This window comes from Myotis yumanensis, unplaced genomic scaffold (assembly GCF_028538775.1).
Source record: "Myotis yumanensis isolate MYYU_CA2020_CCGP unplaced genomic scaffold, mMyoYum1.0.hap1 SCAF_1, whole genome shotgun sequence".
In the NCBI taxonomy this organism is placed as follows: domain Eukaryota; kingdom Metazoa; phylum Chordata; class Mammalia; order Chiroptera; family Vespertilionidae; genus Myotis; species Myotis yumanensis.
Window position 1 is genome coordinate 156517968 of NW_027223752.1, and position 24168 is coordinate 156542135.

General features: G+C 37.8%; 1 protein-coding gene, 1 non-coding gene and 1 pseudogene across 7 annotated transcripts in view; all 3 read left to right on the plus strand.

Moving 5' to 3' along the window:
• Window positions 1-19456, plus strand: part of SEC24B (SEC24 homolog B, COPII coat complex component) — a 90099-nt gene extending 70643 nt beyond the window's left edge. For all 6 annotated transcript variants that reach the window (XM_070433588.1, XM_070433597.1, XM_070433606.1 and 3 more), the window contains 14 exons: window positions 1631-1743; window positions 4746-4864; window positions 5203-5258; window positions 5495-5701; window positions 8446-8569; window positions 8952-9110; window positions 9721-9894; window positions 10955-11065; window positions 12952-13127; window positions 14056-14193; window positions 14960-15064; window positions 15857-15949; window positions 18234-18337; window positions 18582-19456. In XM_070433588.1, coding sequence (XP_070289689.1) covers window positions 1631-1743; window positions 4746-4864; window positions 5203-5258; window positions 5495-5701; window positions 8446-8569; window positions 8952-9110; window positions 9721-9894; window positions 10955-11065; window positions 12952-13127; window positions 14056-14193; window positions 14960-15064; window positions 15857-15949; window positions 18234-18337; window positions 18582-18696 — 1794 coding nt within the window. In that variant the 3' untranslated portion in view covers window positions 18697-19456. The remainder of the gene's footprint in view (window positions 1-1630; window positions 1744-4745; window positions 4865-5202; window positions 5259-5494; window positions 5702-8445; window positions 8570-8951; window positions 9111-9720; window positions 9895-10954; window positions 11066-12951; window positions 13128-14055; window positions 14194-14959; window positions 15065-15856; window positions 15950-18233; window positions 18338-18581) is intronic.
• Window positions 13185-13384, plus strand: LOC139000605 (small nucleolar RNA SNORA73 family). Its single transcript, XR_011469646.1, has one exon. It is a non-coding gene; the product is annotated as a small nucleolar RNA SNORA73 family (small nucleolar RNA).
• A 1346-nt stretch (window positions 19457-20802) lies between the features above and the next one.
• LOC139020594 (large ribosomal subunit protein uL6 pseudogene) lies at window positions 20803-22538 on the plus strand (annotated as a pseudogene).
• The last annotated feature ends 1630 nt before the right edge of the window (window positions 22539-24168 follow it).

Genomic DNA, 24168 nt, shown 5'->3' on the forward strand with positions numbered 1-24168 from the left:
TTTGTAATTTGCTATTAAGTGAATTTTTGTTCAAATTTTGAATTTTTAAAAATGAATTTTAGAAAAAAATTTTTATTTATACTTAACAAATAGAAAACTCTTTGTAAAGTTTACTTGATCTCCTAGAAGAATGCAGTTATGTCACTAAGAAATCTTAGTAATGTTTTATGATAAGCACTAGCATCTACAATTTGTTGCCGTTCTGATTATATTACTTACATAGAATGAATATAAATATTCGTTTACCATTTAATACTTAAGACCCTCCAACAGAAAAACTCACGTTTTTGCCAAAAACTGTAATTTTCAAGCTCTTAAAGATATAATCTTTTAAAAAAAAGATACAATCTTAATGTTTTATCCAGTACATATATCAAGATAAATGGATATGACTTTATTCTAATTTCTCTTTTCAGTTCATCATAAAATCCTATCTGTTCTTTAATTATACTGACTCTGAGCTCTCATTCTAATTTTCTACTTACAAAAAGGAATTTTTTAACTAAGTTCTACTAATCTTTATCATATTGACTCATTTTAAATATATTTATAATAACATGTTTCCTCTGTATCTTTTTTTCTAATCTTTGTTGTCGACAAACATGTAAAGTGGTAAAGAATAACTAATGTGTATTAAATTTCTAATACTTAACCCGTCTCTTTATTTTTCTAATTTTTATGGTTCTTTGTGTTTAATATAGCATCTGCCCACTTAACTACTATTTTCTTACCTGTTTTCTATTAATTATAGTAAACTTTCTTTTAGTCACTGTCACTCTTAACTTCTTACCTTCTTTACAACTTACTATGTTCTCAGCTCTGTTTTGGTTCTTTAGGAATCTTAATCAATTGAAGTAGTATAGCAAAAAGTTTTTGCCACGACCCATATGATCCCTGGTTGACACTTAAAAAAAAAGACTTTATATATCCTTTTATTTTAACTTCCTGTAACAGTTTTCAAGCTTATTTCAAGGAAGAGAAAATAGTATAATGAGCCATCATTTACCCATCAGTGAGCTTCAACAGTTATTAACCTTGTGCTATATATATTTCATACTTTATTTCCAGTCCCTCCTCCCCTCACCCACTCTGGAGTTTATTAAATGCTAATCCCAGCATTATATATTTAATCCATTAATACCATTATATATCTCTAGTAGAGAAGGAACATAGAAATACCATCACAAGGACTTTACACTTAGCACTTAACCGTTGGGCTTCATCCACCACCAGGTGACCCAGTAGTTAGTACTAATGATTATTGAGTTAAAGAAATTAAATTTTAAAAATGTTTTTAGGGGCAGGGAAAGGGATATAGAGGTTGATATTAAATAATAAGTAAATTTAATTTTTCTTTGAAAGATATCTCAGCCAAGACTCTCAGGAAAACATTTAACACATCTATTTAACCATTACTGTATAATGGCTGCTTTATCATGCGTAATCCACAACCAACCTTATAAGAAAAAAGTCAAAGGAATGTCATTTTCACTAGCACATGAGATCTTACAAAACAACCTACTTATGTATATTTTTGTATAACATACTCAGTAAATATCCAGTGGTATGGTGATATAAAAAGAATACATTGTACCTATTAAATAAATTACATTATTTTTATTTCTTTCAGCTTCGTCCTCCTCAACCCGCAGTTTACTTGTTTGTTTTAGATGTGTCTCATAACGCAGTGGAAGCTGGGTATTTGACAATTTTGTGCCAGTCACTGTTAGAAAATCTAGACAAGTAAGAATTATTTTATTCAAAATAAATGTATATGTATATAAATATGAAGTGTTTATTAGCAATCATTGTGTTGGTTTTTATTAACTTTGATTTCATTTTAAGAGTATTTCCTGTCCATCATAAAATATAGATCCTGCTACTTGGATTTTATTATGATTTATGACTTGGTATCTCAGTCATAAAATCATAAAGTTTTAAAATTAGTAAGAAATTTTTTAAAATATATTTTTATTGATTTAAGAGAAACATCTATGATGAGAGAGAATCATTGATCAGCTGCCTCCTGCATGCCCCACATTGGGGATTGAGTCTGCCACCAGGACATGTGCCCTGACCAGGAATCGAACCATGACCTTCTGGTTCATAGATCTATGCTCAATCACTAAGGCATGCCGACCGGGCTTTGTAAGGAATTTAGATCTCCTCTAACTTAGCAGATCTCAGTACTGGAGCCCAGAAAACTTTACTTGGCCAGGGTGTCAAGAATCTGGATGGAAGAAGTTTAGTTGTAATTTTTACCTGAGCAAGGGGTTTTCCATAAGGTACTTTTAAATGTGCTAATAAGAGAATGAGCCAGATAAAGGGAAAGAAGGAATTGATTTTCTGCTCAGTATTTCCCAGGAAGCCAGAAACTGAGCTCTTCATTTTGGCACGTTAGTAATGAGCTGTATTGTGAAAGTGGAAACCATATTGGATGGGTTGCTTATACCTGTCTCTAATTCCTCTCTATGTGTCTGTTAGTCATGAAGGGGTCCCTCAATGAGGTTTAATAATGAACCTTCCAATTCTCAGTAAAACAAAGTTGTTTGTACATTACTTTTTTTTATTACAACACACACAAGAGATAAGACTTAAAGATTGTTAGTAAGAGTGGTTCCTACTACAATGGTTTCTCACTTGTCCAAAGGTGTCTGGTGGTTATGTGTAATGAATGCTGTGTCGGAATTAGTCTTGGTGATCCCAGAAGGTTCTCCCCCAACTTCCACTGAGTGAGAGTCCTTGCTCTGCTGAGTACTAGCTCTAGTCATCAGAGTCTGCATATCACTGATCTTGGCTATGAATAAAACTGAACATTAAGTCCTTTGAGACTGTTTTAAAAATCCAGAAATATTAAATGATTTGCTTTTACTTTGTGTTAGTAACTTAGAGTTTTCATATTTTTCTCCTTGATTGAAGCATTTGCCCTATTTTTAGTCACAAGTGCTTACTTCAGATACAGTTTTAGCAGTAAGTGGCAGTGGACTATCCCCTGCAAAGAAATCATTTTTAAGACTGAAGAGTTAGCTTACTGGAAAAGTATGAGGATATAGCCATAAAAATGGGAACCAGTCCAGCAAAAATGAGTGACTGCTGCAAATTAAACAGACTATGCAAAACCAAAAGTATAAATAGTTAAATCAATGATGAGAGAGAATCACTGATTGGCTGTCTCCCTCACACCCCTCACTGGGGATCCAACCCATAACCTGGGCATATGCCCTTCAGACCACAGGCCACAGGCCAAAGCTCTATCCACTGAGCAAAACCAGCTAGGGCTCAAAAATATATTTAAAGGTTTACTGAAACAATAAATTACATAACAGCAGTTAGCATAGTTGGTGGTACTTAGAAATACCCTTCTGGGCCACTTGGCGTGGCTCAGTGGTTGAGTTTCAACCTATAAACCAGGAGGTCACGGTTGGATTCCCTGTCAGGGCCAATGCCCTGGTTGCAGGCTTGATTCCTAGTGTGGGACCTGCAGGAGGCAGCCAATGATTCTCATTGACGTTTCTATCTCTCCCTCTCCCTTCTGCTCTGAAATCAATAAAAATATATTTTAAAATAAAGAAATACACTTCTGTACATTATAGCATTTATCTTATTCATAAGAAAAGCTTGATGGGCAGTGAAATGTTAATTTATTCTTTTATACTGTGGCATTGACCTTTGAATATACCGCGTTCTGGCAGAATATTTTTAAAAGATACATGATAGATAAAATGCCTTGATCTTAAATGTGGTTTTTATTTAAAATTTTATATGTTAAAATCTGATGTGCATTACATTCAGTCTTTTCAGGAAAGTACTTTTTTGCCATTCTTCCCTTAAAATGTTTAAACAAGATATACTATTTTTCTTATATTGGAACTGAAAATATGAGTCATTTTTCACTTAAAATAATGCATTTCAAAGCAGTCAGCAAGAAGTCTTTGGTTTTTTTTAAATCATGTCATTTTTAGCCCTCGCTAGTGTGGCTTAGTTGGTTGGAGCATCATCCCATGCACCAAAGGGTCTCAGGTTTGATTCCCAGTCAGGGCACATACCTGACTGGTAACAAACAAACCCCCTGGGTTTCAGGTTCAATCCCTGGCCCTGGTTGGAATCAAGGGAGGCAGCCGATATTTCCCTCTCACATTTGTGTTCTCTCTCTCTCTCTCTCTCTCTCTCTCTCTCTCTCTCCCCGTCTCCGTCTCCGTCTCCGTCTCCATCCCTCCTTTCCTTTCTCCTTCCCCTCTCCTCTCTAAAAAATCATTGAATGTGTCCTTGGGTGAGGTTTGCGTAAATCTAAAATAATAAAAGCATAATATGCTAATTAGACCAGACGTCCTTCTGGACATCCCTCTGGACAACCTTCCAGATGAAGCCCGGGCCAGAGGGAAGCTGGTGCTGGCAGCCAGGGGAAGGAAGGTCTACTCTTGCATGAATTTCGTGCATAGGCCTCTAGTAAATAAACAAACAAACAAAATAATCATGCCATTCTTAGTTTTGGCTTATTATTTGAATATGGTAGTTCAATTTTCTGACCTAGGAACTCTAAATGTGTTAGTGGTTTCATCTGAAGATGGAATGTTTCATCCTTACTCTCCTCTGATATCTATTGATTTAGATTAGGATGACTTTTCTGTCCTCTATGAAAAAGCATATGTAGTTATTCTTAGGCTTGGTTTCCTACTTGATTATTTACTTAAATAAAACATGTTACTAAGCACTGTAAATTTTTAAATTGTCATTTTTATCTTTAGGCTTCCTGGGGATTCACGAACAAGAATAGGATTTGTGACCTTTGATAGCACTATTCATTTCTACAATTTACAAGAAGGATTATCACAACCTCAGATGTTGATTGTGTCTGATATAGATGGTAAGCAGTGAGTAAAATAAAAGTATTTTTAATTACTAAGTTTGGAGTTGATGCTACTTTATTTGACAGTACATCTTATAATGCTGTAAGAATAATTTGGTGCACTTAGATATTTGTTTAAAAATTATTATTTCCTGGAAAATACTTGATTCTAAGGTTTTTACACCTGTATATATGTACTTTTGCATGCATGAACACATGTGTATAATACATACAGAGAATAAAGCAATACTATAGTATCCATTATATGGGTGGCCTGAGGAAAACTAAGATTTTTTTATATTACTATGTCCTTTTGACTTAATTTATCTGTTGATTAAAATATGTTTTCCCTATAGATGTTTTTCTACCTACTCCAGATAGCTTACTTGTGAACCTACATGAAAGTAAAGAGGTGAGATTGATTTTTTTCCTTAGAGTATTAAAATGTTTCTGTTATTTCAACTATTCACTGAAATGTTTACCATTTCCTTGGTCTGTTAACATTTTAATAGACAATGTGGTAGCATATTCATTGACTCCTCAATTTCCGGTTCCCCCAAATGTGGTGGCATATACTGTCTCTGGGGTGTTTTAAAGAATATTGCCTTGCCTTCTGAGTAATTCAACTTTTAATCTTTGTTTTCCCAGCTGATAAAAGACTTATTGAATGCATTACCAAATATGTTCACCAATACAAGAGAAACACACAGTGCCCTTGGTCCTGCGCTTCAGGCTGCCTTTAAATTAATGTCTCCAACAGGTGGCCGTGTGTCTGTATTTCAGACACAGTTACCTTCCTTGGGTGCAGGACTTCTACAGTCCAGAGAGGATCCTAACCAGAGATCAAGCACAAAGGTATTTTATATTTCATTTCTCTGTCATATTCAGGATGTTGTTTTCTGCTTCTAGAGACTGTAATTATTTGTTCATTCTACTTTCCCACTTCACCAACAGTTTAAAAGGAAATCGTAAGAGAGTTAACTTGAATTATTTTGTTTTTGTGTTGCAGTATGTTCTTTTTATTATTTGTTTCCAAGTCACAGAAATTTAGGAATAATTAGCTCTAACCTTTTCATTTTATAGATAAGGAAACAGATTAAACTATATATATTGCCAAAGGTTAAATAACCATTTAATGGTAAAAATGTGACTTAATATTTGGATTCCAGTGTTCTTTTCTGTTACACAATAATATACTTATTAAATCTGAGATATTATCATTTAACATGCTCATGCTAATAAACATTTTAATTATGATGGTAATACAAATTATTGTATAAAACTTATACAATAATTTGTGCCACATAAGTGCTTTATAAATGTTAGCAATTATTATTGTTACTAGAGGCCTCGTGCACAAAATTTGTGCACAGGGGTGGGGGGGTCCCTCAGCCCGTCCTGTGCCCTCTCACAATCCGGGACCTCTCGGGGGATATCAGGCCTAAACCAACAGTCTGATGTCCCTCTTGCAATCCAGGACACTGCATGCACCATGACCATACTTTTCATACTGGTGAAAGGCATCTTGCTGTTATATGGGCAGCTACATTTTTTGCCCTGATTATAAAAAGCAGTACGTAACATGATCCTTCTGAGGCAGTAGTACTATTTTCCCCATCTTATGGGTGGAAAAACTGAAGCAGAGAGAAGTTAAGTAATAGGCTTTGTCACACAGTTATAAGTGTCAGAATCAGAGCTGACCACAAAATGGACAAGCCAGAGCCCATGCATGTCATCACTGCATCATTCTGTTTTTTTTTCAGTGTTAGAGGAGCCTTGCCAGGTTTTAATTTTTAAATCTAAGAGACTGTTCCCAATATATAGGGTAGGGTCCCTAGGTGTGGCCAGTGATCAGGGCCATCTGTGGGGCGACCAGCAGGTGGGGCATTCAGGTGGGGTCCCCACTGGCACCTGCCTTGGCTGGAGGCCTGGCGCCACCCGCTCGCTAGCCCCGCTCCCCATTCCGTCGCCAGTCACCTCCCTCTGCCCCCTCGTGGTCACTGCGCGTCGTAGTGACTGGTCATTCCGCCGTTCGGTTGTTTTGCATATTAGGGTTTTATTATATAGGACTAGTAGCCTTGCACACAAATCCATGCGCCAGTAGGTCTGCCGCCCTCCTGTAGCTCTCTGCCTTCTGTCCCACCCTCTTGTAGCTCTCTGCCCACTGCCCCACCCTCCTCTAGCTTCCCCCCCCCCCCCCCCCCCCCCCGCCATAGCTTGTTGCCCTGCCCTCTCCTGTAGCTCTCCACCTCCCGCTTGCCTGTGGTCCTGTCCCATCCTGTAGCTCTCTGTCGCCCACTTGTAGCCAGTAGGTCACTTCCACCCTCTTGTAGCTCCCCCGCCCCCTCGGCCCTCCCCCTCTCATAGCTTGCTGCCCTGCCCCCTCCTGTAGCTCTTCACAGCCCGCTTGCACCTCGCTGGCCCACCCTCCTGCTGATCTGTGATCAGGGTGTAATGGCTAATTAGCATGTTCCTCTCTTATTTTATAGGATTATTATAAAAAATCTGTGCCAACTGCCTAGACACTTTATTTTTAATTTTTATTTTTTTACATTAATAAGATCATTCACTATGATCAAGTGGGATTTATTCCAGAGTGCAAGGTTGGTACAATATCCACAAATCAATAAATATGATACAGCACGTAAAAAAATTGAAGAATAAAAACCACATGATCATATCAATATATGCAGAAAAAGCTTTTTTTTTTATTGTTTAAAATATTACAACGAGTAGTACATTTGTCTCCTTTTTTTCCTCCCCTTGACCTTCTCCCAGCCTCTCCCCCCAGTGTCTTGTGTCAATTGGTTATGCTTATATGTGTGCATACAAGTTCTTTGGTTGATCTCTTACCCCCCCCAACCCTCCCCAGCCTTCCTAAAATCTGTGCCAACTGCCTAGACACTTTATTTTTTTTAAATATATTTTATTGATTTTAGAGAGGATGGGAGGGAGAGAGAGAGAGATAGAAACATCAATGATGAGATTCATTGGCTGCCTCCTGCACGCCCCCTACTGGGGATCAAGCCACAACTCAGGCATGTGCCCCTGGCCGGAATCAAACCTGCAACCCTTCAGTCCGAAGGCTGACACGCTATCCACTGAGCCAAACCAGCTAGGGCTGCCTAGACACTTTAAAAAAAACTATTTGCTGGTGGGCAGGGTTGGGGGTGGGTGGGTGGAGATACCTCTTCCTTAATATAAGAGAGATATAGAAACGGTGGCAGCCCAGTGCATGACATTCATGCACTCGGTGTGTGGGGTCTCTCAGCCCGGCCTGCACCCTTTTGCAGTCTGGGAGCCCTCAGGGGATGTCCGACTGATGCAGGGAGTGGGCCTAAGCCGCCGTTGGACATCCTTAGCGCTGCTGTGGAGACGGCCGCTGTGCTTGCCAGCAGTCAGCCCAGCTTGTGGCTGAGTGGTGTTCGAACTGACCACCAGGGGGGCAGTTCCTGCATTGAGCGTCTTCCCCCTGGTGGTCAGTGCACATGATAGTGACCGGTCATTCTGCTGTTCAGTCAATTTGCATTACCCTTTTATTATGTAGGATATGCACAATACAAGGCTTCAAGTTCTTACTTTGTGACTTGTTGACTTAGGTTGTACAACATCTTGGCCCTGCAACTGATTTTTATAAGAAGCTGGCTTTAGATTGCTCAGGGCAGCAGACTGCAGTGGATCTGTTCCTTTTAAGTTCACAGTACTCGGATCTTTCTTCTCTAGGTAAGGGGACATTGTGTTTATCTGTTTACGTACAGTTTTAGCATATAAATTAAATCTAAACTCTTTAGTAAGCATTCTTAATACTTTGGAGAGAAAGACGTGAATTACATAGATGATATCTCTGAAAATTAACAGTAAATTTTAAAGCGCTATACCAGTATAAAAATGCTATTGATATTTTATTTTTAAAATATAATTTCTTTGTGTTATTCTGCTCAACAATAAACCTTATATTTTATAAATGTTTGTGTTTTCTCAGATTTATATATTACCTTTATTTTGACAGTTTTTGTTTTCTCATTATGACTTAGATTTCTTCATAATATAGAATTTATACTCCTATTAGACAAATATAAAATACTTTTTAAATTTCTCTTTAAAGCTTGCATGTCCAAGTATTCAGCAGGCTGCATCTATTATTACCCATCTTTCCATTCTACTCACAATCCTTCACAAGCAGAAAAGTTACAAAAAGAACTAAAACGTTATCTCACAAGGAAAATTGGATTTGAAGCTGTTATGAGAATAAGGTGTACCAAAGGTATGTTATAAAAACTCTATAATTAAATTAGCATTCATATATTGAGTATCTGTGACTATAATTTATAATGGTTGTTCAATATAAAAGACTTTATGCTTGATCTTAACCTGATATATAATAACCATTCCCCAATTTTACAGTAATTTGAATAAGTGGGCAAAAATCATGTTTTGCTTTATTAGGAAGAACCTAAGAGAAAGCCCATATTGGAGGTGATTTTAGAAAGAGAATTGGAGGAATAGGGAAGATCTTAAGTGAAAATGGTAAAATTAATAATCTTTGCCCTCGTCATCATTCAAATAGTCTTCAATTTACATTACCTTGATTTTATGTGAATGTTTGCAGGAGGAATTCTGATCACTTATTTTAATTCTTAAATGAGTTTTACAGTAACCCCCATTTTAAAAATGTTTTACATTAGATCTTTTGTGGAACCTACATTGGTTCTTTTGAATTGGTATTTTAGAACCTTTACCAACACACTCCAATCCTATCCCCCAGTTATCCTTTTCATTCAAAATCAGAGACATTTTTTTACTTTGTAAAGTAGCTGTAGCCTGAGCTATACTACTATTGCTTCATCTTTTATAACAACTTTTCTCTTCTCTAGGTCTTTCAATGCACACTTTTCATGGAAACTTCTTTGTGCGTTCCACTGATTTGTTGTCCCTCGCCAACATCAATCCTGATGCTGGATTTGCAGTACAGCTGTCAATTGAAGAAAGTTTGACAGACACTTCCTTAGTATGCTTTCAAACAGCACTGTTATATACATCAAGCAAAGGTAACATTAGGAGCCCTAACTGGTTTGGCTCAGTAGATAGAGCATCAGCCTGTGGACTGAAAGGTCCAGAGTTCAATTCTGGTCAAGGGCATGTACCTTGGTTGTGGGCACATCCCCAGTGGGAGGTGTGCAGGAGGCAGCTGATCAATATTTCTGCCTCTCTGGCCCTCTCCCTTCTTCTCTGTAAAAAATCAATAAAATATATATATTTTTTAGAAAGGTAACATTAGGAGAAATGAAATATAACTTGTAGCAATAATTCTCCTCTCACATGGTGGTGAGAATGGGGAGAAAGAATGAACATACAGTGGAAAGTGATGGGATTTGCATCAGCTAGTCAAACATATGTTCTGTGTGTTTCTTTTTTAAACTCTTTTTTAAATCTTTAAATGATATCTTTTTTGACTTGCATTCCCAGGATCATATGTATCTGGTAAACCATGCTATTTATTATGTTGGATATAATTTAGAATGAATGATCTATATATATAAAAGTCTAATAAGCAATCGTTCAACCAGTAGCTATGACGTGCACTGACCACCAGGGGGCAGATACTCAACACACAGGCTTGGAAACATGGAACAGACTGATGAATCTCAGAGGAAAGAAGGGAAGGGAGACAGGAAGAGATTAACCAAAGATTTTATATGCATAGTAGAGGCCAGATTGCACGGATTCATGCACTAGTGGGGTCCCTCAGCCTGTCCTGCGGGAATCAGGACAAAACCAGCAGTCCAACATCCCCTGAGGGGTCCCGGATTGCGAGAGGGCGCAGGCCAGGCCAAGGGCTCCCACCAGTGCACGAATCCATGCATTGGGCCTCTAGTATTAAAATAAAAGCCAAACCATAGTATGTGTTCATAGTATATCTTCAGATTTAGAGAGTGTTTAATTTTCTTTAAAACACATTCACTGTGAAACTTAGTTTTTACATTTCAATATCCTGTTGAAGATTTAATGGCTCAAAACAATAACTTGAGTAATTTTTTAACTGGTTCTCTTTGTTTCTTTCTTTTTTTAACATATTTTACAATGACATTTGTTCATCACTTTGTTTAGGTGAGCGGAGAATTAGAGTGCATACACTTTGTTTGCCAGTGGTAAGTTCACTAGCAGATGTATATGCAGGAGTGGATGTACAAGCTGCCATCTGCCTTCTGGCAAACATGGGTGAGTAAAACAGTGAGGGAACAGGTGAAATGCATTTTTCTATTCTAAAAACTGAAGTTTAGGCATTTTTTTTACCCTAGAAACCCCTTATTTTAAAAGTGTATGTTTTCTGTTTTCATGTACAGCAGCATGAATTGGATGGTTCTTATATTTCTTATTAATTCTTTGGTTTAAAAATCTTTTGAGGATTCATAATCACTAAAAGTTAGTGACAACCAAAATTTCCTTCAGCTAATGAATATATGAACAAACTGTGATACATTCATACAGTGGAATAACATCCTATCTAATAAAGAGAGAACATGCTAATTGATGCTCACACCATTGTAAAGATGGCAGTGCCCACAGCCAATAAAGAGGGAATATGCTAATTGACTGCCACACTCCCAAAGATGGTGGCGCCCACAGCCACAAGATGGCAGCACTCAGTCCCCTCAAGCCCCCAGCCGCCCAGGGCTACCCAAGGCTCAGGTAACCAGGGCCGGCAGAGGCTTGCGCTGCCGACAGTGGCAGCAGCAGAAGTGTGATGGGGCATCTCCTTCCCCTGGTTGCCGGGTCACCTCCCGCCCCTGAGGGCTCCCGGACTGTGAGAGGGGGCAGGCCAGGCTGAGGGACCCCCCCTCCAGTGCATGAATTTTCATGCACTGGGCCTCTAGTTCAGTAATAAAGAAGAAAGAACTATTGATACATGAACAGAATGAATGACTCTCATAGACATTATGCTAAGTAAAAGAATCTAGTCTCAAAACGCTACCTGCAGCCCTAGCCTGTCTGGCTCAGTGAATAGAGCGTCAGCCTGTGGACTGAAGGGTCTCCGGTTCAATTCCAGTGAAGGGCACGTACCTCGGTTTCAGGCTTCCAGCCCTGGTTGGGGTCATGCGGGAGGCAACCAATTGATGTGTCTCTCTCACATCGGTATTTCTCTCTCCCTTCCACTCTTTCTTAAAAAAAACAACAACAAAAAAACAACCACTACCTAATGTGATTCCATTTATATAACTTTATATAGCAAAGAGAAAATCGTAGGAATGAAGAAGAGATCATCCCCATGATTTTCAGGGTTGGGGGCAGGGAAGCATTTTACTACAACAAGATACTCTGGGGGTGATGGTGGCACTGTTGTGTATCTTGATTGTGGTAATGATTGCATGGTTATGCGTTTGATAAAACCACCATTGAGCTATACTGGAAAAAGTACATTTTACTGTATATAAGTTTTTAAAATCCTTTAGGGAATTAATATAACACTTAATGTTTTGTTTGTAATGAATTTATCTTTTAGATGAACTTAGATATAAAATGAGCCTGATTATTGCCCATGAATTTTACTTTTAATAATTGGGCATATGTGTAGGTTTTCTCTATTTTAATAAAATATGTACTTGGGATTTCACGCTAACATCTGGCTTTTCAGTGTCTGCATAATGACCTGTGTTCAATTTGTCCTCTTTTTTGTTGACCTGGGAATGCTTTGGCAGAGATTTCAGAGGATCACCAGGGATAACTCAGATTGCAGAACTTACCATTGTTTGTTTTCAGTTCTTTCTTTTTTATTGGAACTTACATTGTTTGGCCAGAAAAAAACACAAAACTTTATACATGTGACTTCTATTTAAGTAATGAAAATATCCCCAGAGCTTTCTTCAAGTAGATGAATGATACATGTTTTCCAGTACCAGTAGAGGCTACCTATTTTTAAACTTAAAGCTATTAAAACAAAAAGGTTTAAAACAATCTAGATTTGTTCTGATTATCAGATTTAGTTCAGAAAAATGGTGTAATGAGCAAAGTCACCCCAATAAATTTAATTAAAACAATTTTTTATCTCTTTTAACATTCATTGAAATCCATTGGTTAATTACCTTTTTGTTTTGTTTGCTTTCTAGCTGTGGATCGATCCATTTCAACAAGTCTCTCAGATGCAAGAGATGCCTTAGTGAATGCTGTGGTGGATTCATTGTCTGCATACAGCTCAACTGTCTCAAATTTACAGCACTCTGTGTTGATCGCACCCAGCTCCCTCAAGTTGTTTCCTCTCTATGTTTTGGCCCTTCTCAAACAGGTAGCTCTCTATACAATATTACATTTAATAAAGCCTTTAAAAATTCTCAATACATATCCAACGTGGATATCCCCGGGAGGTCACTCTCCCCGGGGCTCTGTCCAGGTGGGGAGCATAGGGCTCTGTCCAGTGATGTACAGTCCCTTTCCACAACGTTGGAGAGAAAGCCGGGCCTTGAGTCTGCGCCTACATATTCCTACAGCTTCTCAGAGTCTTGTGGACAATGACTGAGGAGACAAACCATGAAGGAAACATCTAAAAAAAAATAAAATTCTCCTCTTTGTAATACTCTAAGCAATAAAACAATTTTAAAAAAATAATAAAAAATAAATAAAATTCTCGATACATAAGTGAAGAAATGAAATCTAGGTTTTTGGGTTTTAAAAAAATATTGAATTAGAGGATTATGTAGTTTACCATTGGAAAAGTTTAGAAGAACAGGAAAAGATCACCGGAAAGTCGAGGTATATAGATACATGATGACTGTTGTGAGACCCTATGCCCTTACTCTTCAATATGTGGGAGCAGCCTCCATAATGGTGTGCTTATAGTGTACTCTGTGTGTGCTTCTGGACAGAGACTCGGGGAAAGATTAATACTCATTGAACATCTTTCCATGTCTCAGGCAACATAATAGATGTTAGATACATATCCTCTTAACTTACAGCAACTGAGAGAGGTATCATTTTTCCTGCTTTGTTGATGATGATAATATAGCTTTGAGAAGCTAAGTAACTTGCTCACATACCTTTCTATTAAATGTCAGAGCTGAAAATAGAATCTATGTTTGTCTGATTTGAAGGCCATGCTTTTTCCATGATGATGGTATATGTTTGTTTGTTTGTTTATTGCATATATTTGTTTTAATATTTGTCTATTATATTTACGTTTTATTTGAAATTTTTGTCTTTTTTTATTTTTAATGTAGAAAGCATTTAGAACTGGTACAAGCACACGCCTGGATGATCGTGTATATGCCATGTGTCAAATAAAGTGTCAGCCACTTGTTCACCTAATGAAAATGATTCATCCCAACTTATACAGGATAGACAGATTGATAGATGAGGTATGATTTCTTTTAGTAAATTTGAAGTTTTTAAATTTAAATGTTTTTGAATATCTTGATTCCATTGGTAAGATAGCAATGCCTTTATTAACAATTTTTAAATCCATTTTTTCCTTCTGGTATTAATGCATTAATTAAGGACACTATGGATTTGATTGGACAATAGTACTATCTGGTATTATCTGTGGTTGTAGAATTTTCAAAAATAGTTTCATGTGGGAAGTAATTTCTTTTTGTGGGATTGCTTATAATATTTATTATAAAGCCAAGTTGTAGACTAGACATTTCTGTATATATTTTATAGACATTGACTGTTTCTGATATGATCAGAGTGCAATTTTTATTATATTATAAATTGGATCTGGTATCCATCTGTGTTTTTAATATGCAAATATGTAGTGTGTGTTTTCTTCCTTGTATTCAAACTCTTTAGAATCTTCTCTGTATTATGTTTTTAGAGTAATATAAAAAGGTAACTCTTGCTTTGCAGCAGATTTAATAGTCATACATTTAATAAATCCTGATCCCCAAATGGAAGGAAATGGACAGATTGTTTTATGTATCTGTGTTTCTCTCTTTTTAATTTGAATATATCTGAGTGTCTTGATTCTACAGCCAAGGTAATGTTGTAGTATCAGTAATTTTTTGCATCCTACAAAATCCTCAGGTGTTATTTTCCATATTTTCATAAAGAGTTGGTGGCCATTAGCTTCCAAACTGCTATAGCAATGTCAGCTCATTCACAGTCCATCTGTTTTTGTTTCAGGGTGCAATACATGTTAATGACAGGGTCGTACCTCAGCCACCTCTTCAAAAATTGTCTGCAGAGAAGCTGACAAGAGAAGGTGCTTTCCTTATGGACTGTGGCTGTGTAAGCATCCTCTCCTGACAAAGCCTAACACTGTTCCAACAAAAGGAGGAACACAGGGCCCAGATTAGTCAGTGGAAGGTGGATTAGGAGCTAAGAGGCAGTACATTGGTAACTGGCACAAGAGGTCAATACATGTTAGACTTTTCTAGTTGGGTATTATTTTATTATAGATTAATAAATGTTATTATCATGGATTATTTGCTGTCCTAGAATATGTATATTTGATACAGAGCAAAGTTCCTGTTTTCAAGGATTTTATCATTAGAATCATAAAATTCAAAGGGACCTCAAATTTGTCTAGTACAATTTATATCCGTTGTTAGAAATGCCATTAATGATTAGGAGTTCAGGAGAAGTCACTGGTCAGAGTAGTGGTGAAGGGTGTTAGAATGGTCACATTGGCTTCATAAATGATACCTTATGAGCAGGAAAAGGATTCCAATAGCCATGGAGGGAGAGCACATTAGTGAAAATAATAGAGACAGTCATTGAAATAGTGGAGAGGAAATACTGTGAGCCAGTTATCCTGGTGAAAACATTGCATTCATATTGGGGGAAGGGAGAAGGTGAGACATATTTTATGGGAAACTTTGAAGTTTAAGCAAAGAAGATACGAAACACTCTTAACGATTCCTGGGTGTAGATTCTAAATGTACAATTCTATTTCCTGTTTACTTTACGTTTCTTTATTTGCAATAGTATATTTTACCTCTTTTATTCTTGATAATTTTCAGAAAATAAACTAATGTGTTTCTGATTAAGAAATTTTAATATCTGGTTTTTTGTTTCTAGGTTTTTTACATTTGGGTTGGAAAAAGCTGTGACAACAACTTCATAGAGGATGTGCTCGGGTGTCCTAATTTTGCATCAATACCACAGAAAATGGTCAGTGGGTTTTTATACAGCATTAACTTTGCATGTGCTTGTTTGTTTGAAATGTTTTTTATTGAGATAAAATACACATAAGATTCACAGTTTTTAACCATTTAAAGTGTACAATTCATTAGTTTTTAGTATATTCATAAGGTTGTACAGCTATCCCCCGGATCTAATTTCAGAGTCCCAAAAAGAAACTCATATCTCCCAATTCTCCCCTCCTCCTTTCCCAGCAACCACTAATTTCCTTTCTATATCTGTGCATTTGCCTGTTCTGGGCATTTCATATAAATGGAATCATACATGTGGCCTTTTGTGTTTGGCTTCTTTCATTTCTCACAATGTTTTCAAGGTTCATCCATGTTGTAGCATATATCAGTATTTCATTCTTCTAGGTGACTAAGTAATAATCCATTGTTTGCTTACACCACATTTTGTATATCTAACCATTCATTCATGGGCATCTGGGATGTTGCCACTTTGGGGCTATTGTGAATAGTGCTACCATGAACATTTGTGTACAAGTGTTTCTGTAAACATGTTTTCAGTTCTCTTGAGTATATAACCTAGGGTTAGAATTTCTGGGTCATACGGTAAACTCTGTGTTTACTTCTTAAGGAACTGACACACAGTTTTATATCTGATATAAATTATTTTGCTGATAACATTTTTCATTTGGCCTTTATTGTGTGTGTGTTAACCAATACCAAAGAAATATGATTATGAAATCAGTTCTCTACATTTAATTTATGGAAAAGGTCTACCTTGCCCCTACCTTGGTTGGAGCATCATTCTGTACACCAAAAGGTTGTGGGTTCGATTTCTGGTCAGGGCACATACCTAGGTTGCAGGTTGGATCCCTGGTTAGGAAGCATACAAAAGGCGAACAATTAATGTTTCACTCTCCCCGCCCCCGCTTCCTATCTCTGAACATATCCTCAGGTGAAGATGTAAAAAAAAAAAAAAAGGTCTACCTTATTCTTTGATACTGTAAATATGTCATTGCTCCTAAAATTAATATAATGTCAGTGTAATTTTTATCACTTTCTGCTGTCGTTTGATTGACTGAACAAATGAGAATAAGGAAATGTTTTTAAAAAGAATAACAGTGAAGGGGGAAAGCATGAAAAATAAATCCTACTAAATAAAATAGTAAACGTTATTTTAAAACTAGATATTTAAGCACTATGATAGTAGCATAGTAAACAGAACAGAATTCAGAAATGGATCTAATTCCTGAAAAATAGAATGTAGTAAAGGTTGATTAAGGAAATAAAATAACAGCATAGCATTTCTTTTATTTACCAGATTGGCAAAGATTTTTAAGTTTAATAATAGGCAGTAGTGCAGGGGGTATAGGTCAACAGGCCTATCAAAAACTCTAGATTGTAGTGTATATTTTATGTATTTTGGGAGAGTATTTGGCAATATCTGTTAAAATTAAAATCACATAGTTTATGATACAGAAAATTTTTCTACTCCAAAGAATATTTCCCATAGATTTATTCATAAAAGTATGTTTTTGTACACACATGCTTGTGGCATTAAATACAAATATCTGGGGAAATGCATATTAAAACAGAAATGTTTTCTGTTCTTTTACTTTTTAAATGTTGACATAAAATACAAATATAGCTAACCCAAACTTTTCTATTTCAATCTTTTACATACTATATACTTTGAATTATTTAGTGCATTAGTAAGTTAGCTTTGGGGAAAAAATTCATATATACAAAAGAATAAACTTTTTAGGTCTTAACATACACGTAAAATGTCAGTATCATACTTATTATTAAACACTAGAGGCCTGGTGCACGAAATTCGTGTGCCCTTTCGCAGTTCAGGACAGTCAGACATGCCGGCAGTCAGACATCCTTAGCGCTGCTGGGGAGGTGGGAGTGGCTTCCACCACCCCAGCTGTGCTTGCCAGCCTTGAACCCAGCTTCTGACTGAGTGGCACTCCCCCTGTGGGAGCGCACTGACCACCAGGGGGCAGCTCCTGTGTTGAGTGTCTGCCCCCTGGTGGTCAGTGCGTGTCATAGCAACCAGTCATTCCGCTGTTCAGTCGATTTGCACATTAACTTTTTATTATATAGAATGTTTTATTGACTTATCCAGAAATATATAAACAAACTTGCCAACAATTTAAAGTTCATTTGTTTGGTTGCTCCTGGTGGGGCTGGGTATGAAGTGCTGGCAGTTGATTGGTGGTAGTGGGAATCATAATTTAGTTCTAATAGTACTGAAGTCTATGAGAAAGGAAGTAATTTCCTAATCATATTTCTGTTACCAGACACATCTTCCAGAGCTAGATACACTTTCATCAGAAAGAACCAGATCCTTTATAACTTGGCTTAGAGACAGCAGACCATTAAGCCCAGTTCTTCACGTGGTAAAGTAAGTACTTCTATAACTTAACTATAAAATTGTCCTGTCCTGTGCAATTTATGTAAAATTGCTTGTGTTCACAGCAAATTTAAAATATTATCAAACTATAATATAGTGGTAGAATGTTGTTATTTGAATACTATCCTTTATGTTTCATTTTCCTTAAGTCCCCATGTATAATTGATTTTCAAATGTGTAATTAATATTGTTAATAATACGGATTTTTAGGTTAATACCCTTTTCTCTTTTTCAGAGATGAGAGTCCTGCCAAAACAGAGTTTTTCCAACATTTGATTGAAGACCGGACAGAAGCTGCATTCTCTTACTATGAATTTTTGCTTCACATTCAGCAACAGATTTGTAAGTGAAGTGGAATAAAATGGAATCAGAAGAAAAATTAGATAAAGCCTAATCTGCCAGAGAAGCCCATTGGAAATTTGAAATGAAGGCATTTGTTGTTACAAGGCACAATGCATAGCATAGCACCCTGTCTGAGGCAAAAGGTAAAGAGGAAGAAAGAATTTGGCAGATTCTCTCAGCCTGAATTAATGGTAATGATGATACTGTTTCACCGGGTATATTTTGAGTTGGTTTCCACACATTTCCACTAGTGCAGCAGTTCAGTGCTCTGTTCATTGCAAGCCAGCACATTCATTTAGCTAATGTGGATGATAGGTCATAATGTAAAATTAGGTAACTCTTTTTTTGTAGTTAATATGACATTTCTGGACTGGAACTCTGATAAGAAATGCCAAAAGGCAGTGGGCACCATGTTATTTATATGAATTTTTAACAAGGAATGATTCGTATTCATTAAATGAATTCAATATTTTCCCTGTAAAAACAATAGAGTTTCAGTACATGAACTATAGGAAAAATATATACATAATGTACATAAATGTTACATTTGTAAAGAAAGTGTAAAAATGTAACTACAGAATATGAATTGCTACAACTGTGCTGCATTGTTGGATGACAACTCTTTGTCGCAGTTAGAGTATGAGGTTGACTGATGCGTATTATGAATTGAGTCCACAGAAGAAACACAAACTCTTTGTAATTCTGTTAAATCTTTTATGTGGATTTATTTATGATCAGCCTACTAATTAAAAATATTTTGCTTGACAATGTGGTTTGGTGGTTTTTTTTGTGTGTGAGGGGAGGGAAGTGGATGGGTTTTTAGGTGTTTTGTTTTGTTTTTACATATAGGATATACTGAATTTTCACTACTTGGGGGAAGTGGAATGATACTGAATCAGTAAGTTTTATTCATTTGTGCACCTTACAAAGTACTTTGTTTAGGTTCTGAAAAGGAATGTTACTCTCAAAATACATATGGTTATTGATTAAGTATAATCTTAATTTGTCTTTCTCAATTAAATTAGAGGCACTTTTTTCTGCAAATTCTCATCAAGAAAATTTTCATAACGTGTGTATCCTATTTCATTGACTTTAAGATTACCATCTTGAATTTTAAGAATCTATGCTACTGAAAAAAATCATATGCTAATTGCTTACGTACTGTAAAAACTGTTAATGCTCCATATTATTTTGTGGGATGAAATTTTATTTTGTACACTTGAAAGTCCCATCAATGAACTTTGGAAGAAAAAAAAAATGCTGTTGGTGTGTGTGATGAATGATTTTTATGGTTTTTGTACTTAATGGATCTCTTTTCTTTGGATGAAAATAAAAGTACTATCTCCCATTCCCTCAGGCAACTGAGAGGTTAAATGACTCACCCTAAATGACATTACTAATTAGTGACAGAGCTAGGAGTAAAAGCCGAATGTTCTCCCCACTCACCGCCTACTGCCACCCCACTTCCACCTCCACCCAGAACTGTACTTGTTCCTATACCACTCTGCCTCTAGCAAGAGAGAATCTTACTGAACATGAGAAAAAACTATAGCATTTTAAGGGCAACTAAATATTGTAACTTTATAATGAAAAGTGTAATGTTTCTATTTTAAGAAAGACAAATCTTTTGTCTTTGGATACTTTGTCGTTCAGTAGCTATTTATAAGCACTTAAAACTTGTCAGATATTGTTTTAGGCATAAGACAGATAAAAATCCCACTTTCTCAGTGCTTACACTCTAGAGCGAGGGTGGTGAGGACTGGGGAAAACAGTACATTTAGTATGTCAAGTGTGATGAATGCTGTGAAGAAAAAGAAAGCTGGGTAGGGGAATCAACAATACTTTATTTTATAGTAACCAGAGAAGGTCCTCTGAAAAGCTGGCAGTTGAGCAGAGACTAAAACACGTGGATATCTGGAAAAGGAGCCATCCAAGTACAGGGATTTGTGGTAGGTGAATGTGCAAGGTTCCTCTGGCTGCTCTTATTTTCTCCGTGAAAAAGGCGGAGTTACCCCCTGAGAAATGGTCTCCTAGGAGAGGGAGACGTTGAACTGACTAGTGGCATGAATTACAGTTGTCAAGCAGCACTGAGGGCCTATCCTGGGATATGAGTCATGAACTTAAAAGTGAAGCCAGTTAGCATAGCTGTGCCTCTTGCCTCCAGCCACATTCAGCTGCTGAGTGCAGAGTTGGATGTAAGCAGGGTTGCTACAAAAAACTGAGGAGCAAGGGAATGACTCATTTAAGTGAAGGGGACATAAAATAAGTGATGGATAGAGAAAATGGGGTGGGCTTAATAGTTTAGAGGTCCTGTTGAGATAAAAAAAAAAAAAAAGCTCAGGAACTGGAGCTCAGGATATGGGATGCTGGAAATTGAGGTTTAGAGGAAATTTAGATACTGGTAATTATGAGATCTAGGGTATGTCTGGGAGTGGGTAGTTGAGGTGCTGTGAAAGATAACTGGAGGTGAGGAAGTCAGAACTTAGAATAAGGGTTTTAGCTGGGTCATTTCTTTGACCATTAAAATTGCCAAGAAAAATGGAGAGTAGCAGCACTGAGGGCCTATGGGGATGGGATATTATGTGCGCCAATGACATGAGCTCAGAACTAGAGGTAGGCAAGGAAAAAATAGTCTGGATGTCTACAAATGACCAGAGGGATGCCTGCCTGGGGTCTGATATCAAACACAGCCACCCTAGCCCAGTTGGCATGGCTCAGTGGTTGAGCGTCGACCTATGAACCAGGAGGTCACAGTTCGATTCCCAGTCAGGGCACATGCTTGATCCCCAATGTGGAGTATGCAGGAGGCAGCCAATCAATGATTCTCATCATTGATGTTTCTATCTCTCCCTTTCCCTTCCTCTCTGAAATCAATAAAAATATATTAAAAAGAAAACATTTATATATATACTGATATAAAACACAAAAACCAGCCACCCTTGAAAGGTTTGCAAGGGAGTTAGTGTCTGCAGAAGAGAGTTGTTTCAGAGTATGTGGAGACTGACTTTACCAGAAGGTGGGCATGATGAGATTAATCCTGACGGGTGATGGGTAATCAGTCTCTTTGCCACCCCATGGGACAAGTCTCCAGTCATTTGCTTTGTGAAGCAGAGTGACCAGAAGGGTCATGCTTACCAGGAGGTCTGTGAGCCTGCTTTCAATTATCTGAAATTATCATCAAAGTCCGTGGTTCTGTGTTCATTGTGGAAATGGGATGAACAGTTCCAGGTAGGAGGTTGACCAGAGGTACGTATTTTAAAAGAGTACCCCAGGTGCTCTTTGCCGCATCTACTGCAAGAATGAAGACCACTCTCAGCAGTTGGATGTGCACATCCCAGAAAACATGGACATCACTCTGAAGGGACGCACAGTTACTGTGAAAGGCCCCAGAGGCACCCTGTGTGGGGACTTCAACCACCTCAATGTAGAACTCAGTCTCCTTGGAAAGAAAAAAGAGGTTCTGGGTTGACAAATGCTGGGGAAATAGAAAGGAATTGGCCACGGTTCACACTATCTGGAGTCATGCACAGAACATGATCAAGGGTGTTACACTGGGCTTCCCTTACAAAGTGAAGTCAGTGTATGTTCATTTCCCTATCAACGTGGTTACAAGTATTCAGGAGAATGGTTTTCTTGTTGAATTCAGAAATGTCTTGGGTGAAAAATACATCCGCCGAGTTTGGATGAGGTCAGGAGTTGCTTGTTCAGTATCTCAAGCCCAGAAAGATGAGTTGATTCTTGAAGGAAACGACATTGAACTTGCATCAAATTCAGCTGCTTTGATTCAGCAAGCCACAACAGTTAAAAATAAGGATACTAGAAAATTTTTGGATGGTATCTGTGTTACTGAAAAAGGAACAGTTCAGCAGGCTGTTGAATCAGATCTAAGTTGTCCAGCTATAGAAACACCAAGGTGCCAATTGATTTGTCACACTTACTTATGACATTTAAAGATGCAATAAAGCCTTGTATTGATTTGGGGGAGGTGCCAATTGATTTGTCACACTTACTTATGACATTTAAAGATGCAATAAAGCCTTGTATTGATTTGGGGGAGAAAAGTATCCCAGGTGATGTGAAAACCTCCTAATATACATATGAGTCCTATTCAAAGTAACTTTTGAAAATATTAAAAATAGTTTAAAAGGCCAAAAAAAATGAAAACACTGCAGACATTATTTAGATGGAATCACTCATAACTGAAAGAAGACAGGCTACTAAAAACAATAGCAAGCTTTATGTGGCACGTGAAACAGACCTGAAAAATAAAACAGGTAGGTATTTTATAATTTACTCTTGTCCCTGAATTTAGACACAATCTGTTTCAACCAGAAAATTGGGTCTCTTCCTCCTCTCTGCCTTCTTACAGTGCCTATGAGAAGTGGCATTTCACATGAAACAAGTGGGCAGGAAGTATGTGTGTGTATGGCCTGAGTGGGTGGTAGCCGTGACTCCAGGCCACAAGAGGCTCTTAGTGCATTGCCTTCTGATGTGTCATAAGCTGATCCAAAAGTGAAAGCTTGGCTTGAGCTCAGCCTTGGGCTAGGCAAGGACCAAATAGTCTGGATGTCTGCAAATGAGGAGCAGAAGGATGCCTGCCTGGGGTCCGATCACACACAGCCACGTTTGAAAGGTTTGCAAGCGGGTAGTTTAGTCTACCTCCTGTTTTTTCTTTTACTCACTACCACATTCACAACAGTTCACACACCAGATATGTGGGGACTTGACCCACACCAAGCAATTCTCTGTGACACCAGCTGAGTGGCCTACAATTCAACTGGATTCTGACACTATCTGAGGATAGCATCTGATCCCACAGGCCAACAATCCCACACGACTGCTCCCACTTCAGGTGCCAGTTGCAAGAGCAGGTTTGTTGCCTGTGCTTCTGACCAACCGGCTCTAGATCAGGGGTTTCAAGGCCCCCAACTTCAGGTTTAATTAATTTACTAGAGTGTTGAATAAAGGGTACAGATGTACAGCCAGATGAAGAGAGGATGAGGTCTGGGAGGGTCCTGAGTACAGGAGCTTCTGTCCCCGTGGAGTTGGGTATGTCATCACCTGCTGTGGATGTGTTCACCAGCCTGGAAGCTCTGAACCCCATAGTTTTGGGATTTTATGGCGGCTTCTTCACATAGACATCAGTTATCAACTCCATTTTCTTTTTTTTTTTAATTTTTTTTTTATTGATTTCAGGGAGGAAGGGAGAGGAAGAGAGAGCTAGAAACATCAATGATGAGAGGGAATCATTGACTGGCTGCCTCCCGCACGCCCCCCACTGGGGACCAAGCCCGCAACCTAGGCATGTGCCCTTGACCGGAATCGAACCCGGGACCCCTCAGTCCGCAGGCCGACACTCTATCCACTAAGCCAAACCGGCCAGGGCATCAACTCCATTTTCATCCCCTCTCCCCTCTCTGGAGAATGGGGGCAGGTAGGACTGAAAAGTCCAAGCTTCCAATCATGGCTGAGTCTTCCTG